This window comes from Bos javanicus, chromosome 7, assembly GCF_032452875.1.
Source record: "Bos javanicus breed banteng chromosome 7, ARS-OSU_banteng_1.0, whole genome shotgun sequence".
NCBI lineage: Eukaryota > Metazoa > Chordata > Mammalia > Artiodactyla > Bovidae > Bos > Bos javanicus.
In genome coordinates this window covers 101,989,123-102,010,034 of record NC_083874.1, presented here as the reverse complement: position 1 = coordinate 102,010,034, position 20,912 = coordinate 101,989,123, and the positions used below count along the sequence as shown (strand labels likewise).

The 20,912-nt window shown below is 40.9% G+C and overlaps 1 protein-coding gene across 1 annotated transcript; it reads left to right on the top strand.

Moving 5' to 3' along the window:
- Positions 1–1,370: 1,370 nt before the first annotated feature.
- Positions 1,371–20,557, top strand: LOC133252166 (uncharacterized). The gene is made up of 6 exons (XM_061424863.1): positions 1,371–1,498; positions 4,943–5,140; positions 6,894–6,936; positions 8,902–9,088; positions 18,320–18,455; positions 20,377–20,557. Exons 1-6 carry the CDS (start codon positions 1,371–1,373, stop codon positions 20,474–20,476), a joined length of 792 nt encoding a protein of 263 aa, XP_061280847.1. The 3' UTR covers positions 20,477–20,557.
- The last annotated feature ends 355 nt before the right edge of the window (positions 20,558–20,912 follow it).

Here is a 20,912-nt window from a genome sequence, read left to right as displayed (position 1 = left end):
GTGAAGACCTCTATTTACTCACAGGACAAAGATAGCAAAGGTCACTAAAGCGAAAGTACTCGTATCTTTCCTTCTCGCCTTGGCAGGCTTTGCTGCTCTCCTCATCCTATTAGGTAGTATATGAACAGAGATCATTATCTTATAGCTATCGCAGAGTGATGGCTTCAGTCACCAGTGGGCAGGGTTCCCTCCAAAATGCTGCCTAGAGATAAAGTTCTCTCAGAATCATTAATAAGGAGAGACACTCCTTGTTCAATTTTGCTTCAGTTTGCTAGCTTTAAATACAGTACCTGAAGTGTGTATTTCATGCACCCTTTCACGTGGTACATTGCTTTAGGATATACTTTCTTTCCCTCTAAATTCATCTTGGGTCTGTTTTACCCACTGAGGATCAACTCTTTTTCATGGTTAAAGATGCCTTTTCCCCTCCTCCTCAGTTTGTGGGTTTTCATGGCTGTGCCTTCAGATAAAATGAGCCACGTTGGTATAACGTCCCAGCCTTTTCTCTCCTCTTAGATAAAGAGGCCTAGCAACAAGAATAAAAAGTTTCTAAAGTGTTCAAACCAAAATTCTGAGGAACACAAATAACCCAAAACACCTGCAGGCAATTTTACCAGAGAGCCCAAGTTGCAGACAGACACAAATGTCCTTGTCTATATTTTTCTTTATAGAAATAATTAAATTTAGAAGTGGATTCATTCTGGGTTGGGTTTTTATCATTATTATTTTTTACTATTTCCCTTCTCTGAGCAGTCTGACCTTTGGGATTATTGCTGTAGAAATCTTATTTCCAAGATAGATAATGTCAGCATTATCTAAGGCCATATGGCATAAACAGTCCAAGTTCTTTTCTTCTCAGTAGATAGCTTCTGGACCTCGCTAAACAATTTTGTTGGTAAATCCCTTCAGCGTCCCTGCTATTTTAATCAGTCCTGCACACAGGAAGTAGCTAGATCTCTGCTTCATGCTTTGGCTCAGGAATAGAAAAACGGAGCTAGAGCCTTTCCATGCCTTGGAAAAGAGAATATAAAGTTACGGGAAAGCCAAAGTCTTTAAGAAATCTTCATTGTTTCTAGTCCTGGTTTAAGGGAAACTTTTGGCAGCCAGGAGGGAATCAGACTGAACCTATTTAAGAATTATTGCCAAACTGAAGGATTGAGTTTTGCTTAAGGGAGGAGTTAAAAACCCCAGGCATGGCAATAAGACAGAAGAGAGATTTCAGCTGTTCTTTATCTCTAGAAATCATTGGATTGGGGAACCACAGTCTAAGCAGAATTAGGATTAGACTGAATGAAGACTCCATTCCAACCCTTGAACCTCCATGAGAGTGGAATTTAAGGTGTTTGGGGAAATCCAGAGGAAAGAGTAAGATGAATATGCAGAGCTGCAAGGGCACCCACGCCTGCTACACCGGCTCTGTGTCCACGCTTCTATTGCAGCTGCTCCCAGGCCTACAGCAGGCTCGTGCTCAAGGGCAAGGAGGCGGCAGCTTAGATTAGTAAAAATGGAATCTGGGCCATGATGGATAGTAAGAGATAGCAGCCCTCATTTAAAATGATTTTTTAAAAGTTTTTAATTGGAGGATCATTGCTATTCAATGTTGTGTTGCTTTCTGCCGCACGACAGCGCGAATCAGCCACAACCGTACATATATCCCCTCCTCTTTTAGCCTCCCTCCCGTGCGTGCGGACTCAGTTGCTCAGTTGTGACTGTGCCGCCAGCAAATCCCACATGTGGCAATGCAGACACTTAAATGCTGCTCTCTCAATTCATCCCACCCTCTCCTTCCCCTGCCGTGGCCACAGTCCATTCTCTACGTCTGTGTCTCTATTCCTGCCCTGCACGTAGGGCAGTGCCATTTTTCCTAGATTCCATATATATGTGTTAATGGGCGCTATTTGTTTTTCTGACTGACTTCATTCTGTATGTAGGCTCTAGGTTCATCTACCTCTTCAGCATTGACTCGAATGCATTCCTTTTTATGGCTGAGTAATATTCCATTGTATATATATACCACAACTATTTTATCCATTCATCTGTCATGGGCATCTAGGTTGCTTCCATGTCCTGGCTATCGTAAACAGTGCTGAAATGAACACTGGGGTGCATGTGCCTTTTTCAGTTGTGGTTTTCTCAGGGTATATATATCCCCAGCAGTGGTATCGCTGGGTCATATGGTAGTTTTATTCCCAGTTTTTTTTAAGGAATTTTCATGTTGTTCTCCATAGTGGCTGTGTCAATTCACGTTCCCACCGTCAGTGCAAGAGACCAGCCCTTATTTTAAATCTACTCCATTCACCAATCACTCATTCTCCTGACACAGATGCAGCCTGAGTAGAGGCAAAGTGACTTCCGGTGCTTTTCTTGGTTGTGTGTCATATGCTGCTGCTGCTGCTAAGTCGCTTCAGTCGTGTCTGACTCTGTACGACCCCAGAGACAGCAGCCCACCAGGCTCCCCTGTCCCTGGGATTCTCCAGGCAAGAACACTGGAGTGGGTTGCCATTTCCTTCTGCAATGCATGAAAGTGAAAAGAAAGTGAAGTCGCTCAGTTGTGTCCGACTCTTAGCGACCCCATGGACTGCAGCCTACCAGGCTCCTCCATCCATGGGATTTTCCAGGCAAGAGTACTGGAGTGGGATGCCATTGCCTTCTCCATGTGTCATATGCCGCAGGAGTGTATTCTTTTGCCTTGCCCCACAGCAAGGGATGGAGGAGAGCACTGGTAGTTCAGCGTTAACTAAGAGTGCTGATACCAAGAGCCAAACGTGTCGTATCATCTAATCTGCCTAATGGGTCCAAAGGGAAGCAGCCCCACTGAGTATTTGCTCTTAGCAAACAAGCACATCTGTCACTTACTAATAGAATAAAATCTCCAGGCTTTATTGATGTTTCCCCATTTCTCTCTGTAGTTTAAGATGCTCCTGGGAAAATAATATAAATAATTAGCTGCTCTTTATAGGCATGCAAATTCTTTACCCTGATTAAAGCAAATGAACATATATTCTCCTGGTTTCTAATGTCATATTCTTGGCCATATACAATTGTTATAAGATGTGCTACTTTCTTTCTACTTACTAAAACAGAGCAAAATTTTAGATCTCTGTCTGTATTCCAGGAAAGCTCATGGCTTTAGGAAATATTCTGTCTCCTAAAACATAAATATTGCAGCTTTCAACTGCTAACTCTAAGAGCCATGGCCCAAAAAGCCAGATGTGTGAAAGATACAGTGTGGAAAACGTAGCCAGAAAACCAGTGCTTAAATTCTGTTTCTATATAACCTTAGGACATCTCATTGAAACTCTATTTCTTCTTCTAGTAAATGGGGATAACATTAGCTTCCTGCTTTACAGAGTAGTTGTGAAGAATAAAAAAGACAGGGTAAATGAAAATGTTTTATAAACTAAAGTGCCATACAAATAAGAGATATTACTTTTAGTTGGAGAATATCTTTGCATCTACCCGCTGTGAGTTGCAAGAAATTTTTCGCATGTGTGTATAAATTCACATCTACACATTTACGTATTTTGGTTTGTGGAGAGGTGTTGAGTTTTCATCAGCATCTCAAAAGGAAGTCGTCACCTAAAATTGGTTAAGAACCTTTGGGCTAGTTGGTGTTCTGCATCAACAATCATTAGTAATATGCAAGTTAAAACCACTAGGAAATACCACTATACACTCAGTAGGATGCCTGTTATCAAATAGACAAGCAGTACAGGCTATTGGTGAGGGTATGGAAAACCTGGAACATTCATACACTTCTGGTAGGAGTGTAAAACGGTACAGCCACTTTGGAAAAAGTTAAAGATAAAATTAGCATATGGCTCAGCAGTGTCCCTCTTAGTAATCTACCAAAGAGAATGAAAGCATATGCCCAAAGACCTGCACACAAGTTTTCATAGCAGCATTATTTGAATTAGCCCAAAACTGGAAAGAAGACTTCCCATCACCTCGTGAATGGATATACTAAATGAGGCATATCCGTAAAGTAGAATATAGCTCAGCAATAAAAAAGAATGACATCCTACTGAGAACTGCAGCGTGGATGCAACTTGAGAACATCACACTAAGAGAAAGAAGACCGTAGAGGATATGATTCTACTTGTGTAACATGTCTAGAAATAAAAAAGAATGACATATTACTGAGAACTGCAACGTGGATGCAACTTGAGAACATCACACTAAGAGAAAGAAGATGTAGAGGATATGATTCTACTTGTGTAAAATGTCTAGAAATGACAAGTTTGTATAGATGGAAAACAGATCTGTGACTGCCTGTGATTGGAAGGGTAAGGGTAGCAATTGATTGCAAACAGACTCAAAGGAAATTTGACACAGACAATATTTTGACATATAATTGTAAAATAAATACAAATAGCAAAATATTTACCTATAAACTGATTTCAGTTTTGCATACAAGTTTCAAACTACTGTTATTTTTAGAAAAGTATTCTTTATTCACTCTATGCTGCAAGTTCTCTCTAAACTTTGCAAGTTTCCTGACTTGCTAAAAAAAAAAAAAAAAAGATAAAAGTAATGATGAGCATTTGTGACAATAAATCTATTAATAAATTAATAGATGTAAAGATATTAGAAGAGGGCATAACACACAATAAGTATGGAATATAGGCTAAGTATAGACACTAACTAGATACTACCAAATACATATATTTTGTAATATCAATTTCTTTTTATATTCTTTTTTCTGATGGGGAAAAATAGATATGAATGATTAATGATACTCTCCCAAGTTGGCATAAATGAAATGCATATTAATAGAGGCGATTCAAAAAGGATATGGGAAATTTGGAGTTTGATGTAATATATCACAGACAGCATAATCTACAAAAGCTCATTTTGGTTTTATTTTCATTTCAGAACAATCAATTCAGAAAAATAACTTTAGTCCTCCTTTCCACTCTCATTTTCTCCCTTATCTGCTTAGCTGCAGTGCCCGCGCTGAACCTCTTCCTTATCAATTACAGGATGAAGGAAAATGCTCGCCTCTAGAGGTAATAAAATTAGAAGGTGCAGAAGTTGGCATTGATAGCAGCTTGGGAAAACCATTTGTGTTTAACTGTGTGCCTCAGTCTGGAAATAGAACTTTTTGCCTCTGCGCAACTTCAAACCAAGAATTCAAAAGGTAATTGATTATTCTTTTATCTTACTAGTTTCACTCGGAGTGGGGGAATGCATCTTCAACAGCAACCTGACAGAGCCTTGGGGTTGGAAACAGGAAAGGGAACAGAAAACTCACAGCACAAGTCAATAAACTATATTTTTCTTGTGTATGACAAGTTGAGTTTTTCATATTTCTGCCAGTTTTTTTCCTAACGGAATCTCAAAAAAAATAGATATATCATCTAACTTAATTACCTTAGTTCTCTAAGTTTTCTAAAACAGCTCATACTGCCGCAGGTCACATCTGGCTTCCCCAGAAGTTACAAGATTCATATATTTAAGCTAATTGGACGGTTAGTCAGAGGAATAGAAATAATGTATTAAAAGTAGGGTTACAATTTAACAGAGAAATGAGCAAAATTCATCATCATCATCATCACAATATAAGTTCCTGGGGGAACTAACACAGTTGACAATTTGTAAGCATATCACCCAGTTTGAGGGCCAAAATGTGAAGGCATTCTAAGAGGGTGGCCCACGAGCTCTAAGCATTCAACAGCTTATGGTCATTATTCAGTGTGGCCCTGTGGAAGTGGAGATCATGGGTCAATCCAGTGAGTCAGCTCAGAACTGTGGTCTATGTACTGCTACTTTACGGGGAGGGGTGGCATGGAATGGGGTGAGGGAGTCAATGGCTGAAAAATGGGTCAACAGTGTTTAGAAGGATGTCATATCTCTTTATGAGAATTTGGACTCCATTTGTAAAGACAGCCTAGGTCTGAAACCTTTTAGGCAAAGGATATACTGTCTCTGTTTGTGGAACAGTGTGTGCTGAAATGCATATTTTTCTTTAAAGGACAAACAGGGAAACATGAGGACAGCAACGTAATTGTATTTCAATTCATGGGGAAGATATTTATTGGGTAGCTAATATGTCCAAGACGCTGTTTTTAAATCTCTAAGAACTGTTAGAATGATGAAGCATCAATTTTTGCCTTCAAAAAAAGCTCTGCACCAAGAAGATAGGACATTTATCCTAGTATTTTTATTGCAAAACAGAAATTGAGTAGTGAGATAGGGGAAGACAAAGTGGCACAGGAATCTAGGGTGGGGAAGGAAAATTTCTGGACGTGGGGATGAGCAAGGAGTGTATGAGTGGTATGGTATAGCATCAGATACACACACACAAGAGGAAATGGAGCAGGGATGGGCAGAGGGATTATATCAAGCTTGCAGTACACTTTGATTGGAAGTTACAGGGTTTAAAAGAAGCTTGAAAAAGATTGGCAAGATAGGGTGGAATAGATAGGCTGATACCTATCTGGCTAAGGAGACAAGATGAAGAAAGTTCAGTCCTCTAGTAGAGACACCAGAGCACTAACAGTGGTCACTCGGTCTAAGGAACACTTGGCAGGTGGATAGGGCAGTGGCCATTTACCAGTCTTTCCATTGACTAATAGGGCTTTACAGTTGTTATCAGGCCTGCTGGTGTTAAATTCACGTACTGTAGTAAAATAGTGAATACATTTTCCCTTAAGCACTAATTATAGCAAAGGAGAAGGATGAGAATAATTTATCTTAAATATGCCTGGTAGGTGTGGGATTTTGGCACCTAGTAACACCAGTTTTGTAAGAATATGCCTCTCTTCAACCATGAATTTAGAGTCACGAAACATATGTGAGTCTCAGGACTCTTCTGTCCAGGGAGAAAACAAGGCCCTCTGGAGTACACTTAGCACGTTCCCTGAGAAAAGCACCTCTCATCTCTCTTTCAGGTGGCTGGAAGCAATGGACAAAGCAGCCCACCCTGTCCACCAGGTAAGGAGTCCTTGCCATCCATCTATGCCTTCACTCCGCTCTTCCCTGAGGGGGAATTCTCCAGTTGGGCATCCCACAGTCCAGCCCAGAACGTCTCAGATCCACCCTAAACGCTGGGAAAGGGGATTTCCGGTCAATAGGACTTCCCGCTCAGGTTTTATGGAGGTGCTTGTTCTTTTGGTTTTCAGGGTTTGGATGCTGTTCCTCTCGGTGAGCTCGGCGGGTAGTCCCAACCAGGGTGGAATTGCTGTTTGATACAAAACAGTTGAGTGGATTCCCATGAGGCAAGACCACTCCTATGCTTTTCTTCTCAGTCTCTGAGAACAAGGGCGCAGGGGTAGCTTGGGACAGTGCTCTTGGCCAAGCAGCTTATTGGGAAACGTGTCTTATGTTTAGAAATGTAGTGCTTTATATTCCTATCCTTATTCTGAAGACGTATTAGGTCAGCTTTCATTGTTCCTGCCTATTCATGATTCCTGGCCTTGAAGTAATAGAATTTTTAATTTAGGCTTGACACACAAACTGATAGATAACTTCGTAACACCAACATGTGAGTCATCACTTCAGCCCCCAAGGCATTTGATACTCTTCTTTTTGAGCTAGGACCTGGTCAAGAGCAAAGAAACTGCTTCCATATTCAATTGTTTCACTTCTGTGCCATAGATACAATTTCTAACAAGGTCACACATTTCATTTAAATATGCTCATTTCCTCACAAAAGGAAGCAGAAGAAAAAGGTATTTACTATCAATTATCTTCTCTACGTATTTTGGTTTTTGTATATTCCAGAAAATTTGGGTGGTCTGAGCTTAATGTACTACCCTGTGCCCTGTATCTGTCCTTTCAAAATAATCACCAGCATTATCATCAGATGACAAACAGCAGGACTTGTGTTTCATTTTACCTGAAACACAACACTCAGTACACTCGCGCATCTCTCTGATGCATCACTGTAACGAGCCTCGGTACTTTCAAGAGGGATCTATTCTGCTAATGCACTTGGAGTGTCTGCAGCAGAGTGAAAAGGAAATACCCAAACTCCCAGCAGGCTCCCAATTCACAGCAAACAATTCTGCCAGCTCTGCATTCTGAAATCTTCTGCACTGCCTGGTTAAAACTAAAGAACAAAAATGAAACCAAATGAAAGAACCCAGCTAGCTCCCAGCAAGCTGTTCTGATAAAGGGATGAAGCATCACACCCCCAGCCTCAGGTCAAGTTCCCAGGAAGAGCCTGCCACTGGCTCAGGCCTGTGGACGTCCACCTCTCCAGGGCAGGGGATCCTGATTTATCGTGGGCCTTCCCCACCACTGACCATGTGAGCCTCGGGCCTGATCTGGCCTGGGGCATTTCCCTTATTCCTTGGCACAAACAGGAGGCTGCTGCTGCTGCTGCTAAGTCACTTCAGTCGTGTCCGACTCTGTGCGACCCCATGGACTGCAGCCCACCAGGCTCCCCGTCCATGGGGTTTTCCAGGCAAGAGTACTGGAGTGGGGTGCCATTGCCCTCTCCAAATAGGAGTGCTAGATAACGTAAATCATGAACCAGGGCCTGCAATTAGTCACGGTGGACATACCAGGAACAGGGCTAGAAGGACATCCCACTGGTAAGTAAAATAGCTCTCTGGGGCCAGCACTTAGAGATGGACCTTTAAACAATAGTCTTTGCTGAGATCCCCATTTTTCTTTCTATACCTCACCGATATTCTTTTAATCTCCTCACGATAGAATAGAAGCCAAAGAAAGGGGATACCTACGGACATGAAAAGGGAAAGTTCTCTGTGGCCACTGGATAGGTTCAGATTGTCTGGCTCATTTCTCAGATGTGCAGATTGCCTTAGCAATGGGACCGCTTAGCACAGGGGCTTCTCTGAAGTCGGTCTTGGTGCTGATGTCACTGGCTCCGGGAGGCAGGGATTGCTGGGGCAGGATGGCCCCTCAGGTGATTCTTTGGTGCCACCCCTGCAGAACCATGTCTGGGAAGACGTTACCCTGCACAACAGTAGCCTCCCGCCCCTGGCTATCAAGAACCCAGAGTGCCTGGGCCTTCTGCACCGGCTGGACGGGAGCACAGACGTGTGGATGCAGCACTACTGCATCCTGAAGGACGGCTGCTTGTACTTCTATGCCAGCATTCGCTCCACCCAGGCCTCAGGTACGGAGTCAACTTTTACAGTCGTGACAGTAAAGCCGCCTCAGCCTCACAGAGCTTTTACCAAACTTTATGCTGTGTAAATTAGTTCACATTTATCTTCTGGAGAAAGGGTACTATTCTTATTCTCATTTTACAGATAGAAAAATTGGCTGGAAAGTCTACACAACTCGACAAGATCACGTGTAGTAAGCAATAAAGCTGAGATCTGAACACAGGCAATGTAACTGCAGAGCCTGAACCCCTGTGCTGTGCTGGGCTTAGTCACTCAGTCGTGTCTGACTCTTTGCCACCCTATGGACTGTAGCCCACCAGGCTCCTCTGTCCACGGGATTCTCCAGGCCAGAACACTGGAGTGGGCTGCCATACCCTCCCCCGGGGGATCTTCCCAACCCAGGGATTAAACCCATGTCTCCCACATGGCAGGCAGGTTCTTTACTGTCTGAGCCACCAGGGAAGCCCAAGAATACTGGAGTGGGTAGCCTACCCCTTCTCCAGGGGAACTTCCCAACACAGGAATCGAACCGGGTTCTCCTGCATTGCAGGTGGATTCTTTACCAACTGAGCTACTAGGGACGCTCCCTGAACCCCTAACCGCATGCTCTCACTGCCTGGAAAAGTGAAAAATAAGTCCCTTCATGTTTTTATGGCATTCAGAATCAATGCCAGTAGTTTTCTTGTGTAGTGACTCTACTCTTTTCTGATAGTATTCCTAATCTGAGACAAGTGAGTAATAAAAAGAGCATCGATTATCAATTTTCCCTGAATAAGTTACTCAAGTTCCTGAAACTTAGTTTCCTCATTTATAAAATGGAAGCAGCGATCTGTTTCACGGGACTGTGGTGAAGAGGAAGCTTCCCAGGTGGCGCTAGAGGTAAAGAACCCACCTGCCATTGAAGGAGACTTAAGAGATGTGGGTTCAGTCTCTGGGTCAGGAAGAACCCCTGGAGAAGGAAATGGCAACCTACTCCAGTACTCTTGCCTGGAGCATCCCGTGGACTGAGGAGCCTGGTGGGCTACAGTCCATGGGGTCACACAGAGTCAGACATGGCTGAAGCAACTTAGCACAGTACACAGCACACATTGGAAGATTAAATGAAGTCATTGCCATTAGAGTTATTTACGCTCTCTATATAAAGTACTCTATACAAAAAGCTCTTTCTATATAAAATGTATATATATTCATTAAATTATATATATATTAATATTATACATTGTAATATATTGGGCTGCCCTTGTGGCTCCAGCTGGTAAAGAATCTGCCTGCAATGCGGGAGACCTGGGTTCAGTCCCTGGGTTGGGAGCATCCCCTGGAGAAGTAAAATGCTACCCACTCCAGTATTCTGGCCTGGAGAATTCCATGGACTATAGTCCATGGGGTCACAAAGAGTCAGACACGACTGAGCAACTTTCACTTTCACTTTTAATATATTACAAGCCATACATACAAAATGAATATGTAAACAATACAACTTAGCAGTAAAATAATTATTCATGATAAGAAAGATTATTTATCTTCTTAAAATTTTTGACAAAAAGATTACTGGTGTTTTATTTGCAGTTGGACTTTTTTCGCAAATGAATAATCCCTAAATAATGATGAGTAGTGAAGATCCAGAATCTTGGTCATTTAATTTCCTTCCCCCCTCCCCTCCATTTTTAGCATAAATGCCTCTGTTTAATTAAGCTAGAAAGTCATGCCAAGTGGGTGACGATGTCCCCTTCTTGGAAGGGTAAAGAGGTACAAACTGAGCCTCACTCTGTGGTCCTTTTCTCATCGCTCAGGATGAACAATAAATCTTTACTAACGTACTCTTTCACTTTGACAGTATTAAAACATGACCCAGAATATTAACCAACTATTAGGAAGTAGCCGGCATGCCTAAGCATTTACAAGACAGACTGTTCCTATGAGACCCAAATTCATGGCTCCAAGCACCTGGTACCAGGATGAGAATAAAGGCAAACAAACCAAGCCTCTGAAGTAGTCATCGACTGGAGCTTTCATTATAAAATATCACTGCAAAAGTCTGAACCATTTTAATCAGCAAATCAATGAAGTTCACTTTCAAGAGATTGTTTCCATAGATACAAAGTGAATGTTTAGGTTTGATCGCTCATATTACTCCATGTTAACCAAGGGCTTCCAAACCCCTGGGGCCCAGAGACTGTTAACTGATTCCAAGAGTTTGAAATGGGAATGATAGCCCTTATCCTGAAAGGTCAGAGAAGGCCCTATTCAGAAGAATCCTCGTTGGACAGCTGGAAAACGGCTACTAATAAACGGCCTAAAAATAATAACAGTAAAAGTGAGTACAGGTTTTGTACTCACCACTCTAATAAGTGTTTTTACTTATTATTTCATTTAATTTCTATGACAATCCTATAAATAAGTTATTATCCCACCTACAAGTTTGGAAACTGATACTTAGCAAGGTTAAATCATTTGCCCATGTTCCCTCAGCTAGTAAATGGTGAAGACAAAATTCGAACCCAGGTAGCCTAAGTTACAGGCTTCCCAGGAGGGACAGTGGTAAAGAATCTGCCTGCCAATGCGGGAGACACAAGAGACGCGGGTTCAATCCCTGGGTTGGGAAGATCCCCTGGAGTAGAAAATGGCACCCCACTCCAGTACTCTTGCCTGGAAAACCCCATGGATGGAAAAGCCTGGTGGGTTGCAGTCCATGGGGTCACAAAGAGTCAGACACGACTAAGCATGAGCTCAAGGGAGCCTAAGTTACAGCAACAAAAGAAAAAGCAAAGAGTGAAATGTGAAAAGTTTCCTTGTATTTCACTCTTATTATTTCCCACATCTTTCCAGAACCTTGGTTGCAGCCAGAGCCCTCTATGGCCTTGCACTTTGTCCCCAACCCCTTCTTTCTGGCTTTCTCTTCCACTCCTGTGTTAAAACACCCTGCATTCTCCCCAGACACGGTCACCTTCTACCTGCTGAGCGTACCCCACCTCTTGGACATTTTTCTGACCCCATGTCTTTGCTTGTGTTAGTTCCTTACCCTGAAATATTCTCTACCTACTGATTCCCCAACATACATTGTCCAGATACTACCTGTCTTCCAAACGTGTATTCAAACACTGGCCATCTCTGCTAGACAACAATCCCAGATGGTCCTAAGCAAACAAAGCATCTCCATTTCCTGGGCTTCTGTGCTCACCTATCTTGCAACACTTATCACTCTCTATTTTGTATTTTATCTCTAGTTGGCCATTTTATCTCTTCTAAGGGATTATGCACTCAGAGATGACTCTATTTTACGTATGCTTAATGAATAAACAAATAAACCACCAAAGGGACTCAGTTGGCCATTATTCCCATGAAGAACCATCCCCTCATTCAACAGCAGGACAGACAAGATTGTAAAGATGATTCAAAGGCAAAAACCAGCACTCAGGCCACCAGATGCCTGGGCTTTGGGCCATATCATACTCTTTTCAGCTGGAAGAAAACAACCAATTTCTACCTATTTTTAAGTTTTTTCTCTTGAAACTATTTCATGTGTGACTAATAAAAATATTTAATCCAAAGCCATTCATTCTTTCCCAGCCTTACTTCTCGAATATCCCATCCTTAATTTCTAGCCCAAATTATTTCACATATGAAATAATGCTCCTTACAGAAATCCCAACAGAAATTTTGTATCTAGGCCAGGTTATAAAACAGAGGCCTGTGATTTCGGGTCTTTAATGACTCTACTCTTCCTGGAATAAAAAATGCCTGAGCATGCACCTTGTTCCGGGAGAAGTACTTTATGGCTACCAACTCCCCCCACCCTGCCCACTCCCACCCTGACAGCTGCTGGGTCCAGCTGGAAGCTCTCCCAAGGTTAATCCGCTGCTTACCCTTCTTTTTCCGAAGTAGTTTACCCTTCCCTAGACTTGAACTTTAAATTGAAGTTTATATCCTTTTTCTAAGAGTCCTTTTCCATCTTCCTGTACATCCTGACTGCGATCATGACCTGAGGCTCACAGCCAGTGGTCCCACCCAATGAAACTTGAGATAGGATTCAGGTGAATCCAAATTTCCAGTGGGAGATTCCCAAAATAAATATGCCCCTCTCCACTGCTCACAAAAAGTCACTGCCCTGGCAAACCACATTTTCTTCCCCCCAGAGGACTGGATCATACTGCTCAAGTGGATTTTATGTTTGAATGTTTCCTATGTGTCCAGAACTTGAATAAGCTCTCTACGTCTATTATCTAAAACTAATATTTGCAAGACATCCACGGCTGTTGGCCCATTGCAAGTAAGAAACTAGGGCTTGGAGAAGTTGACGTGCCTTTGGTCAACCAGCTATTCAGTGACAGAGACAAACTGCGAACAAACGCTACCTAACTCCTGTGCTTAAATGCTCTGCGTAGCACTCCCTGATGGAAATTAGTCTTCTAAAAGTAGTCCTCGCACTCCGTCAGTAATGCTGCACTCTGAGCATTAGCGCACTGATCCTGATGGACAGGATCCACCCAGTCCAACTGTTTAGCACAGTAACCACAGGAGTTAGGAGGCCAGCAAAGGAATTTATTGAGAATGGCTGAAACCACATTGTACCATGAACACCACATGCACTAAAATGTTTAGTTTAGCTTAGTCATTTTATATGCATGGAGTATAAATTTTTATTATATTAATAAAGATTACACAGAGTTCTAATGCTCATTTTCTTTTAGATGCCACTAAAGAAATGACTTTGTGCTGGTCTGATCTATGATTCCGTCTTTACCTTTATTTTTCAAGCTCCACTTGGCTCTTGCACCTCTTACCCTGGTTTGATTCCTAGTTCCCCAGCCCTCTGAAGGTCATAACCTTGAAGCAGGCCTTGATTACCATTTATAGCAGTATTTATCAAAATGCAGGCTTTGATCCTGCATGCGTGATTACTGAGTCACTCAATCAATGTAGTAAGTTGTGACCAGTATTTAAAACACAATGACATCAAAGTGAAAGTTGCTCTGTCATGTCTGAGTCTTTGCAACTCCATGGACTGTAGCCCGCCAGACTCCTCTGTCCATGGGATTCTCCAGGCAAGAACACTGGAGTGGGTTGCCATTGCCTTCTCCAGGGGATCTTCCCAACCCAGGGATCAAACCTGGGTCTCCTGCATTGCAGGTGGACTCTTTTCTGTCTGAGTCACCAGGGAAGCCCTAAACAATTCTAAAAAACAATAAAATTTAATATAATAGAAAATATCATGGTACATCTCAATGTTTCACAAACTTTTGGTTTAATTGCATTAAAACATGTAGAGGTCTATATTTATTACATCTTTAGATCACAGCCCAAAAAGTTTGGAAAAATACTAACGTACAGAAACTCTCTGCATACATGCCTGTTTAAATGGTCAATTTCTGTGTTCAGAATCTTAGAAACAGAGTATTCAAGGAAGGTTCTTTACTTTCTATCATGAATAAGCATGATAATATGCCTTTTTAATATGCCTTCTTTGTAAGAAGGCTAAGTCTTAATAACATTGTCCCCTGGCTGTAGCCTCTCAGTTACTTTACTGTTTTATTTCATTTATTTTATTATTTATTTATTCCATTGATTTATGTTCTTCATTAGCTAATCTGGAAGACTTCATATGATATTTCTTCTTTCTGAAGGTATCCATAGTGTTGGGGCCAGGGGGCTTCCCTGGTGACTTGGTGGTAAAGAATCCGCCTGCAACGCAGGAGATGTGAGTTTGATCCCTGGATCGGGAAGATCCCCTGCAGGAGTGCATGGCAATCCATTCCAGGATTCTTGCCTGGAGAATCCCATGGACAGAGGAGGCTGGCGGGCTACAGTCCATAGGGTCACAAAGAATTGGACACGATGAAGTGACAACATGCACGCAAGTAGTGTTGGGGGCATGACTTAGTCCTTGTGACAGTCACTTGAGATGCTAAGAGAATACAGAGGACAAAAAAGAGGAGACAGGGAGGAGATAACAGTGAAGTGAGGGGAAAGAGAAGCCTTGAGAGCCATGCTGTCAACCCTAGCGTCTAACAGGTTTTCCACGGAGTTTCTAACCCTGTTAGATGCTAGTCCCACAGTTTTTGTCATTTAGTTGCTAAATCGTGTCCAACTCTTTTGCGACCCCATGGGCTGTAGCCCACCAGGCTCCTCTGTCCTTATATTTCCCAGTTAAGAATACTGGAGTGGGTTGCCTTTTCCTGCTCCAGGGGATCTTCCTGACCCAGGGGTCGAACTCATGTTTCCTGAATTGGCATATGGATTCTTTATCACTGAGCCACCTGGGGTGCCCTAGTCCCACATTTTACTTTCAGCTAAATATGCCTCAGATGTATATCTTGGGAGTTGGGAAAATAGCCCCAGTCAGTTAGATTCCTGAGGTCTTTTCTCACCGTTAAGGAAACTGCTAGTACTTTAACAATATGTATGACTGGCTGGCGTATGCCTGCTAATGCTGAAAAACCACTGTGATAATTCCAGAAGCCTTTTAGTCAAATGCCTCTTCCTAGACCTGAAGTCCCTTGTCATTCACTGTACACATGATTTTTTTTTCTTTTTATCTCTCTCTAGCAAGAGCTGGAACAAATTGTGACTGTTAACTATTATTGTTTTTATTTTTAATTTGTTTTAATTGGACGCTAATTACTTTACAATATTGTGGTGGTTTTTGCCATACATTCACATGAATCAGCCATGGGTGTACATGTGTTCGCCATCCTGCCCCTCCCTCCCCATCCCATTATCGTTAAATAAATCACATCAAGGTCTATATGCACTTCTCAGATATATTTTACATTATTGCAACAAATATATAATTCTTATGAGAAATCTCTGTGCAAACATTGTGTTAGCTTGTTATTTATTGCTGCCACCCAATGAATGATCATGACCAGCCCAATGAGGTCACTTAAAATGGGGCAATGCGGTTATAACTGGATGACTTTTATGCTGATCATTCCTACCCTATAACTGGTTAGCAAAGGGGTCAGAAACTTTCCTGTTTGTAGCAGACACCTTTGGACATGGCTGTCTGTTTATTCTCAGAACGGATAGGGATGGAGGAAGGTATTCTTATCTGCTCAGACATATGAGAAAAGGAAATATAAGCAGGAAGAAGGTAAAACCAGTACATAATAAAAATGCCATGTGCTTCTGTTTGGAGCAGAGAATTAAAACAGCAAAATAACCCTCAGATATCTCCTTAGGTTTCCTATAGTCCTGAAATATCTAACAGATTGCTTATTCTACATCTAGTATATATCCCCAAACACATCTATGGAAAAACGCACACATGGATATTCCTAACAATATTATTCATAATAGCTAAAAAATGGAGGAAAGCTCAAATGTCCAAAGTAACAAATGGATAAATAAAATGCTGTGTATCCCCACAATGAAATATCATTTAACAACAAAAAGAAATGGAGTACAATATATGATACAACATGAGTGAGCCTTGAAAACTGGCCAAGTGAAATAAGCCAGTCACAAAAGGTCACATGCTGTATAACTCCATTTATATTAAGTGTCTCAGGAAAAAGAAATCTATAGAGACAGGAAGTCAGTTAGGATTGCCTAGGGTTAGCGTGGGGAAACAGATGGGGAGTGAGCATGGGTATGGAGTTTCTTTTTGGGGCGGTAACTCAATGTTCCAAGATTAGGTTATGGTGATGGTTGCACAACTTCATAAACAAACTAAAAGTCAGTGACTGTACACTTTCAATAGACAAATATTGTGGTGTGTAAATAATATCTCAGTAAAGTTTTATGTCTATCTAGCTCAAAGAAAGAAGTCATTCTCTGAGTTCGGTAAACACTGATAGACTGGGTCCTACTAAAAGAAAAAACTAGCCATTTCTGAAATGAATGCTTTCCTAGAGGTTAGTTCTAAAATGGACTCTTAAAATAAAAATTTTAAAAGACTTTAACATTGCATCTAAACCCCCTCTATAAAGTAAACAATTTCAAAGTCCAAAAGCCACACATTCTGTTTAAAAAAGAAAAATGTGTGACTTTATGACAGTGTATGTTGGTATCACGTGTAGCCAAAAGAAAACCAAAAATGAGTCAAATTTTCCTTTCACGGTTCCTTATACCAGCATAGAATGTTTACCCTGTAGTGTAGCAGAAGTCCAAGTTGCATTTTGGCATTTTCTTTGTTAGTATAGTACACGAAGCAGGCTTCTCAGATGGCTCAGTGGTAAAGAATCTGCCTGCCAATGCAGGAGACACTGGTTGGATCCCTGGGTCAGAAAGATCCCTTACAGGAGGAAAGGGCAACCCACTCCAGTATTCTTGCCTGGAAAATTACATGGACAAGAGAGGAGCCAGGTGGGCTACAGTCCATGGAGTTGCAAAGAATCGGCCACTACTGAGCAAGCACAGACCATAGCTCACTAAAGTGGCTTCTGGAGTGGTGGGGTTTGGGGAGTGAGAACAAGAGTTAGCAATCACGAGAAAGAGAATTAAAATCTAATCATTGCTATTAATGATATGACCTAGAGTATCTGCATGAGATTCAGGCAGAACATCAAGACACCATAAACAAAGCTCAAGTGTTTTGACTTTTCAGCACCTTCTCCTAGACTGATGTCTTCCCCCTCCAACCCCAACTCCTAAATAATGTAAACAAAATTCTGGCCAAGCAATATATAACTGCTAAGATAGAGTCAAAGGACCACGGGAAAGAAATTATCTTGTAAAACCGGTCATTTATTCTCATTTTAATTCAAGTTGGTTCCCTCATATCACCCTGTGCGTTCATATTTTAGAAGTGCTTTGCATTTGCACAAAGGTGAGAATCTATGTTGGTCATAGAAACCTCTGGCAATCTTCGTTACTCCTCAGAATGCCTTAATGGTTCTGTCCAAGCAGATACTATTTAATTTTTCCTCTAATGTAATTTTGTAGGTGTCAATCTTCGATACCAAGATATGTATTTCAAAATGTGTCCTTCAGGAACACACTGAAAAAAAAGCTACGTTAGGCCCACAGTAACACGAAGCTAAATATTGAACATGTAATGAAAAGACCGTAAAAATGAAAAGAACAGGAAATCCAAACTTTGTTCCCGTCTTGCCATTAATAATTAATGGATAACCTTAAATGATATATTTTTTGGAGTCTCGTTTCTTCATCTGTTAAATGAGACACCTGAACTAGAGTTTCATTTGGAGACAAAATTTTCTTGACACCGTGTCAGAATTTTTCTCCACTTTACTCTTTCTTTATTCTCCTCACTTGCTTTGTCCTTTCACCCTCTGTAGGTGGCCTTTATCTACAAGGATACAGGGTGAATGAGCAGACCCTTAGTGTCAACCAATCAGTAATTGAACTCAAGCCTCCATCAGAAGAATTTAAGACTTTCTATTTCTGTGCAGAAAATAAGACAGAAAATCAACGGTAAGTCAAGTCTGTGTATTTCTTCTTTGTCGGTCCTGACAAGAGCTTTCTAAGAAAACCTTTGTATTCATTTTCCAACCTCAGCTCAACTTCTTCTACTAAATATTCCCCTTTCTTTGCATTGTTCCTATAGTTAATATTCCTCAGGATTTTTTTCTTTCAATATACAGAAGATGATTCTTCTAGAAGTAATTTTTTTAATGAAAAAGGAGTCCATAGTTCCCCCCAAGCTAACTCAGGCTTCAATATAAAAAATTCACTAACACTATAACCTGTAAATATTAATTTATTATTAAATAAAATATTAATTTTTCAATTCACAAATTGGCTGTTTCACCACATTTCACTTAACTCTTATTGATATGTCCATCTGGTCAGATGTTCAGTTTTGTTATAAGTAGTTGAAGGGCATAGGACTTATCCATCTAAACGGATACGTTCAGTATCCAACTTGGTATGCACAAACGGGCACTTGTTTCATAATGATGCTGAAAAAAACCAGCAGGAAAGCTAACAGAGACAAAACCAAGAAGCAGAGCAGGCACTTGGAGGACCTTCCTTCGTCACCCAAGTCTGCCTGACCTAACTGCAAGCCCCTAGACACTCGTGTTCACTGTCTCCCATTCCTACCCTCAACTGATGGTGACCATCCAGACACTGTCTTCCAGCTGTCTGGATAAAAGGGATCTAATCAAGAAGTTTATAGTGACTTATTACAACAAAGGACGGGGGAAAGCTTTCAGGGCCATTTGGAAGAACAAGATTCATTGTTTCAACCCAAAGAGATAAAACTCCCAAAGTAGAATTTTAGGAATCTCCAGCAAGTAACCATTTGGAAAAGGGAAAAAGGACCTTCTTAGGCCTTCCCCCATTATGTAACCTTCCTGTCCCACTAACCCCTAAGCAAGGGCTAGATGGGAGAACAATGACTAGAGAATTGCTAGATATTTCCCAAGATCTTCCTCAGACTTGTGCTGTATAATCTGGTGGCAGATTAAGATTGTCCTTTGAAGGCGAGCTTTAGCAGGCATATTAGAAGAAGGGCCAATGAAACAAAGTTAACTCCCAGCTGATAAAATTTACAGCTTCTTGAAGAGAGAAAGTTAAATAGTTAGATCTCACTGCCAAATCCATGAGTGGATACTATCAAGAGGAAGCAATATTAAGTCATTAAAGAAATATTTCAAAGTAGAAGGGCGACAGTCTAAGTATGGTTTTGGGGACTCTGGTTCCAAAAGATAGCCCACTCGCAAAAAGTAGTAAAATAAGTCTAGGAAATGATAGAAATCATATTCAGAGATTTCTATCAATCTCAGAGAATCTGAGAGTATATTAATTCAGTGTTTCCGAGACATACTGCTAAAAGGAATCCTGGCTGACTCCCCTTAACTCCCACTGCATAAGCTATCTGACTCAAACCATTTTTTAAAAAATAATGCCTATTAACCACTCTTAGAATAAACATTATATGGGCAAATTTTATAATACATTATCCAAGAAAATGAAAGGAATGGAGAAGATGAGAGGGGAGATTTAACTAGAGTTTGCATTGGCTTCCACAACGTAACGAAGGACTCTTTGGCCCTAACAGCAATGTTTGATCACTGTACATTTGATCAACCAAACTTTAGAGAGAAACAGTAAAATACTAGTAATGATTTTAAAAGGCCCGTAGCTTTGGTATACGCTCTTCTGGCCGGGTTATTTATATTAACTTTACTTCATAGTTATCACTGCATATTTCTCTTCTGGTGTTTTACCTTTTTGTTCAATCCAAAACATGAGGATCCTGGTTACTATATTAATTTCAAAGTAAATATCCAAGAGAAACAGCTGTAAAATAAATCAAAAGACTTTGTAACATTTCATGTCCCTAGAGAACAATTTTTTAATGAATTGTCCTGTACTATTACTTCCACAGCTGGATTACAGCTCTGAAAATGTCCATCAAAAAATGGCTTCCTTTGCACCAGGCTATTCAAGACTTCATGAACCGACCTCTAGAGGAGACCAGAATGTGACTGAAATCCTAATCTTAAGAGAAAGGATCCACAAAATCACCACTAGCCAGTTACAAAAAGAAATAAAAACATTTATCATTATATAGCTTTGCAAGTGAATGTTCCTCTGATATATTTAACTATTGTGATGGCTATAATTTTGATTTTGAACCAAAATACCAAAATACAATATGACATCCAGATAACTTATATTAACATCATTAATAATTTCATGTTTTCCCCCTCAAAGCAGCACGTTAGCATCAAAATATAGTATGCTGCATATCTCTGGCTTTTTGAAAGCATAAGTACAATAAAAGCTGATTTATTTTATTTTTCTTTTATATTCTTTTCTAAATATTCCACCCTGTGCTTTGGCTGTAGGCTTCCTAGAACGTCTGCAAGTCATGATGTGGGAAGTTGATACTTGGGAAATTTAGGCTCATGAAAATGAAGT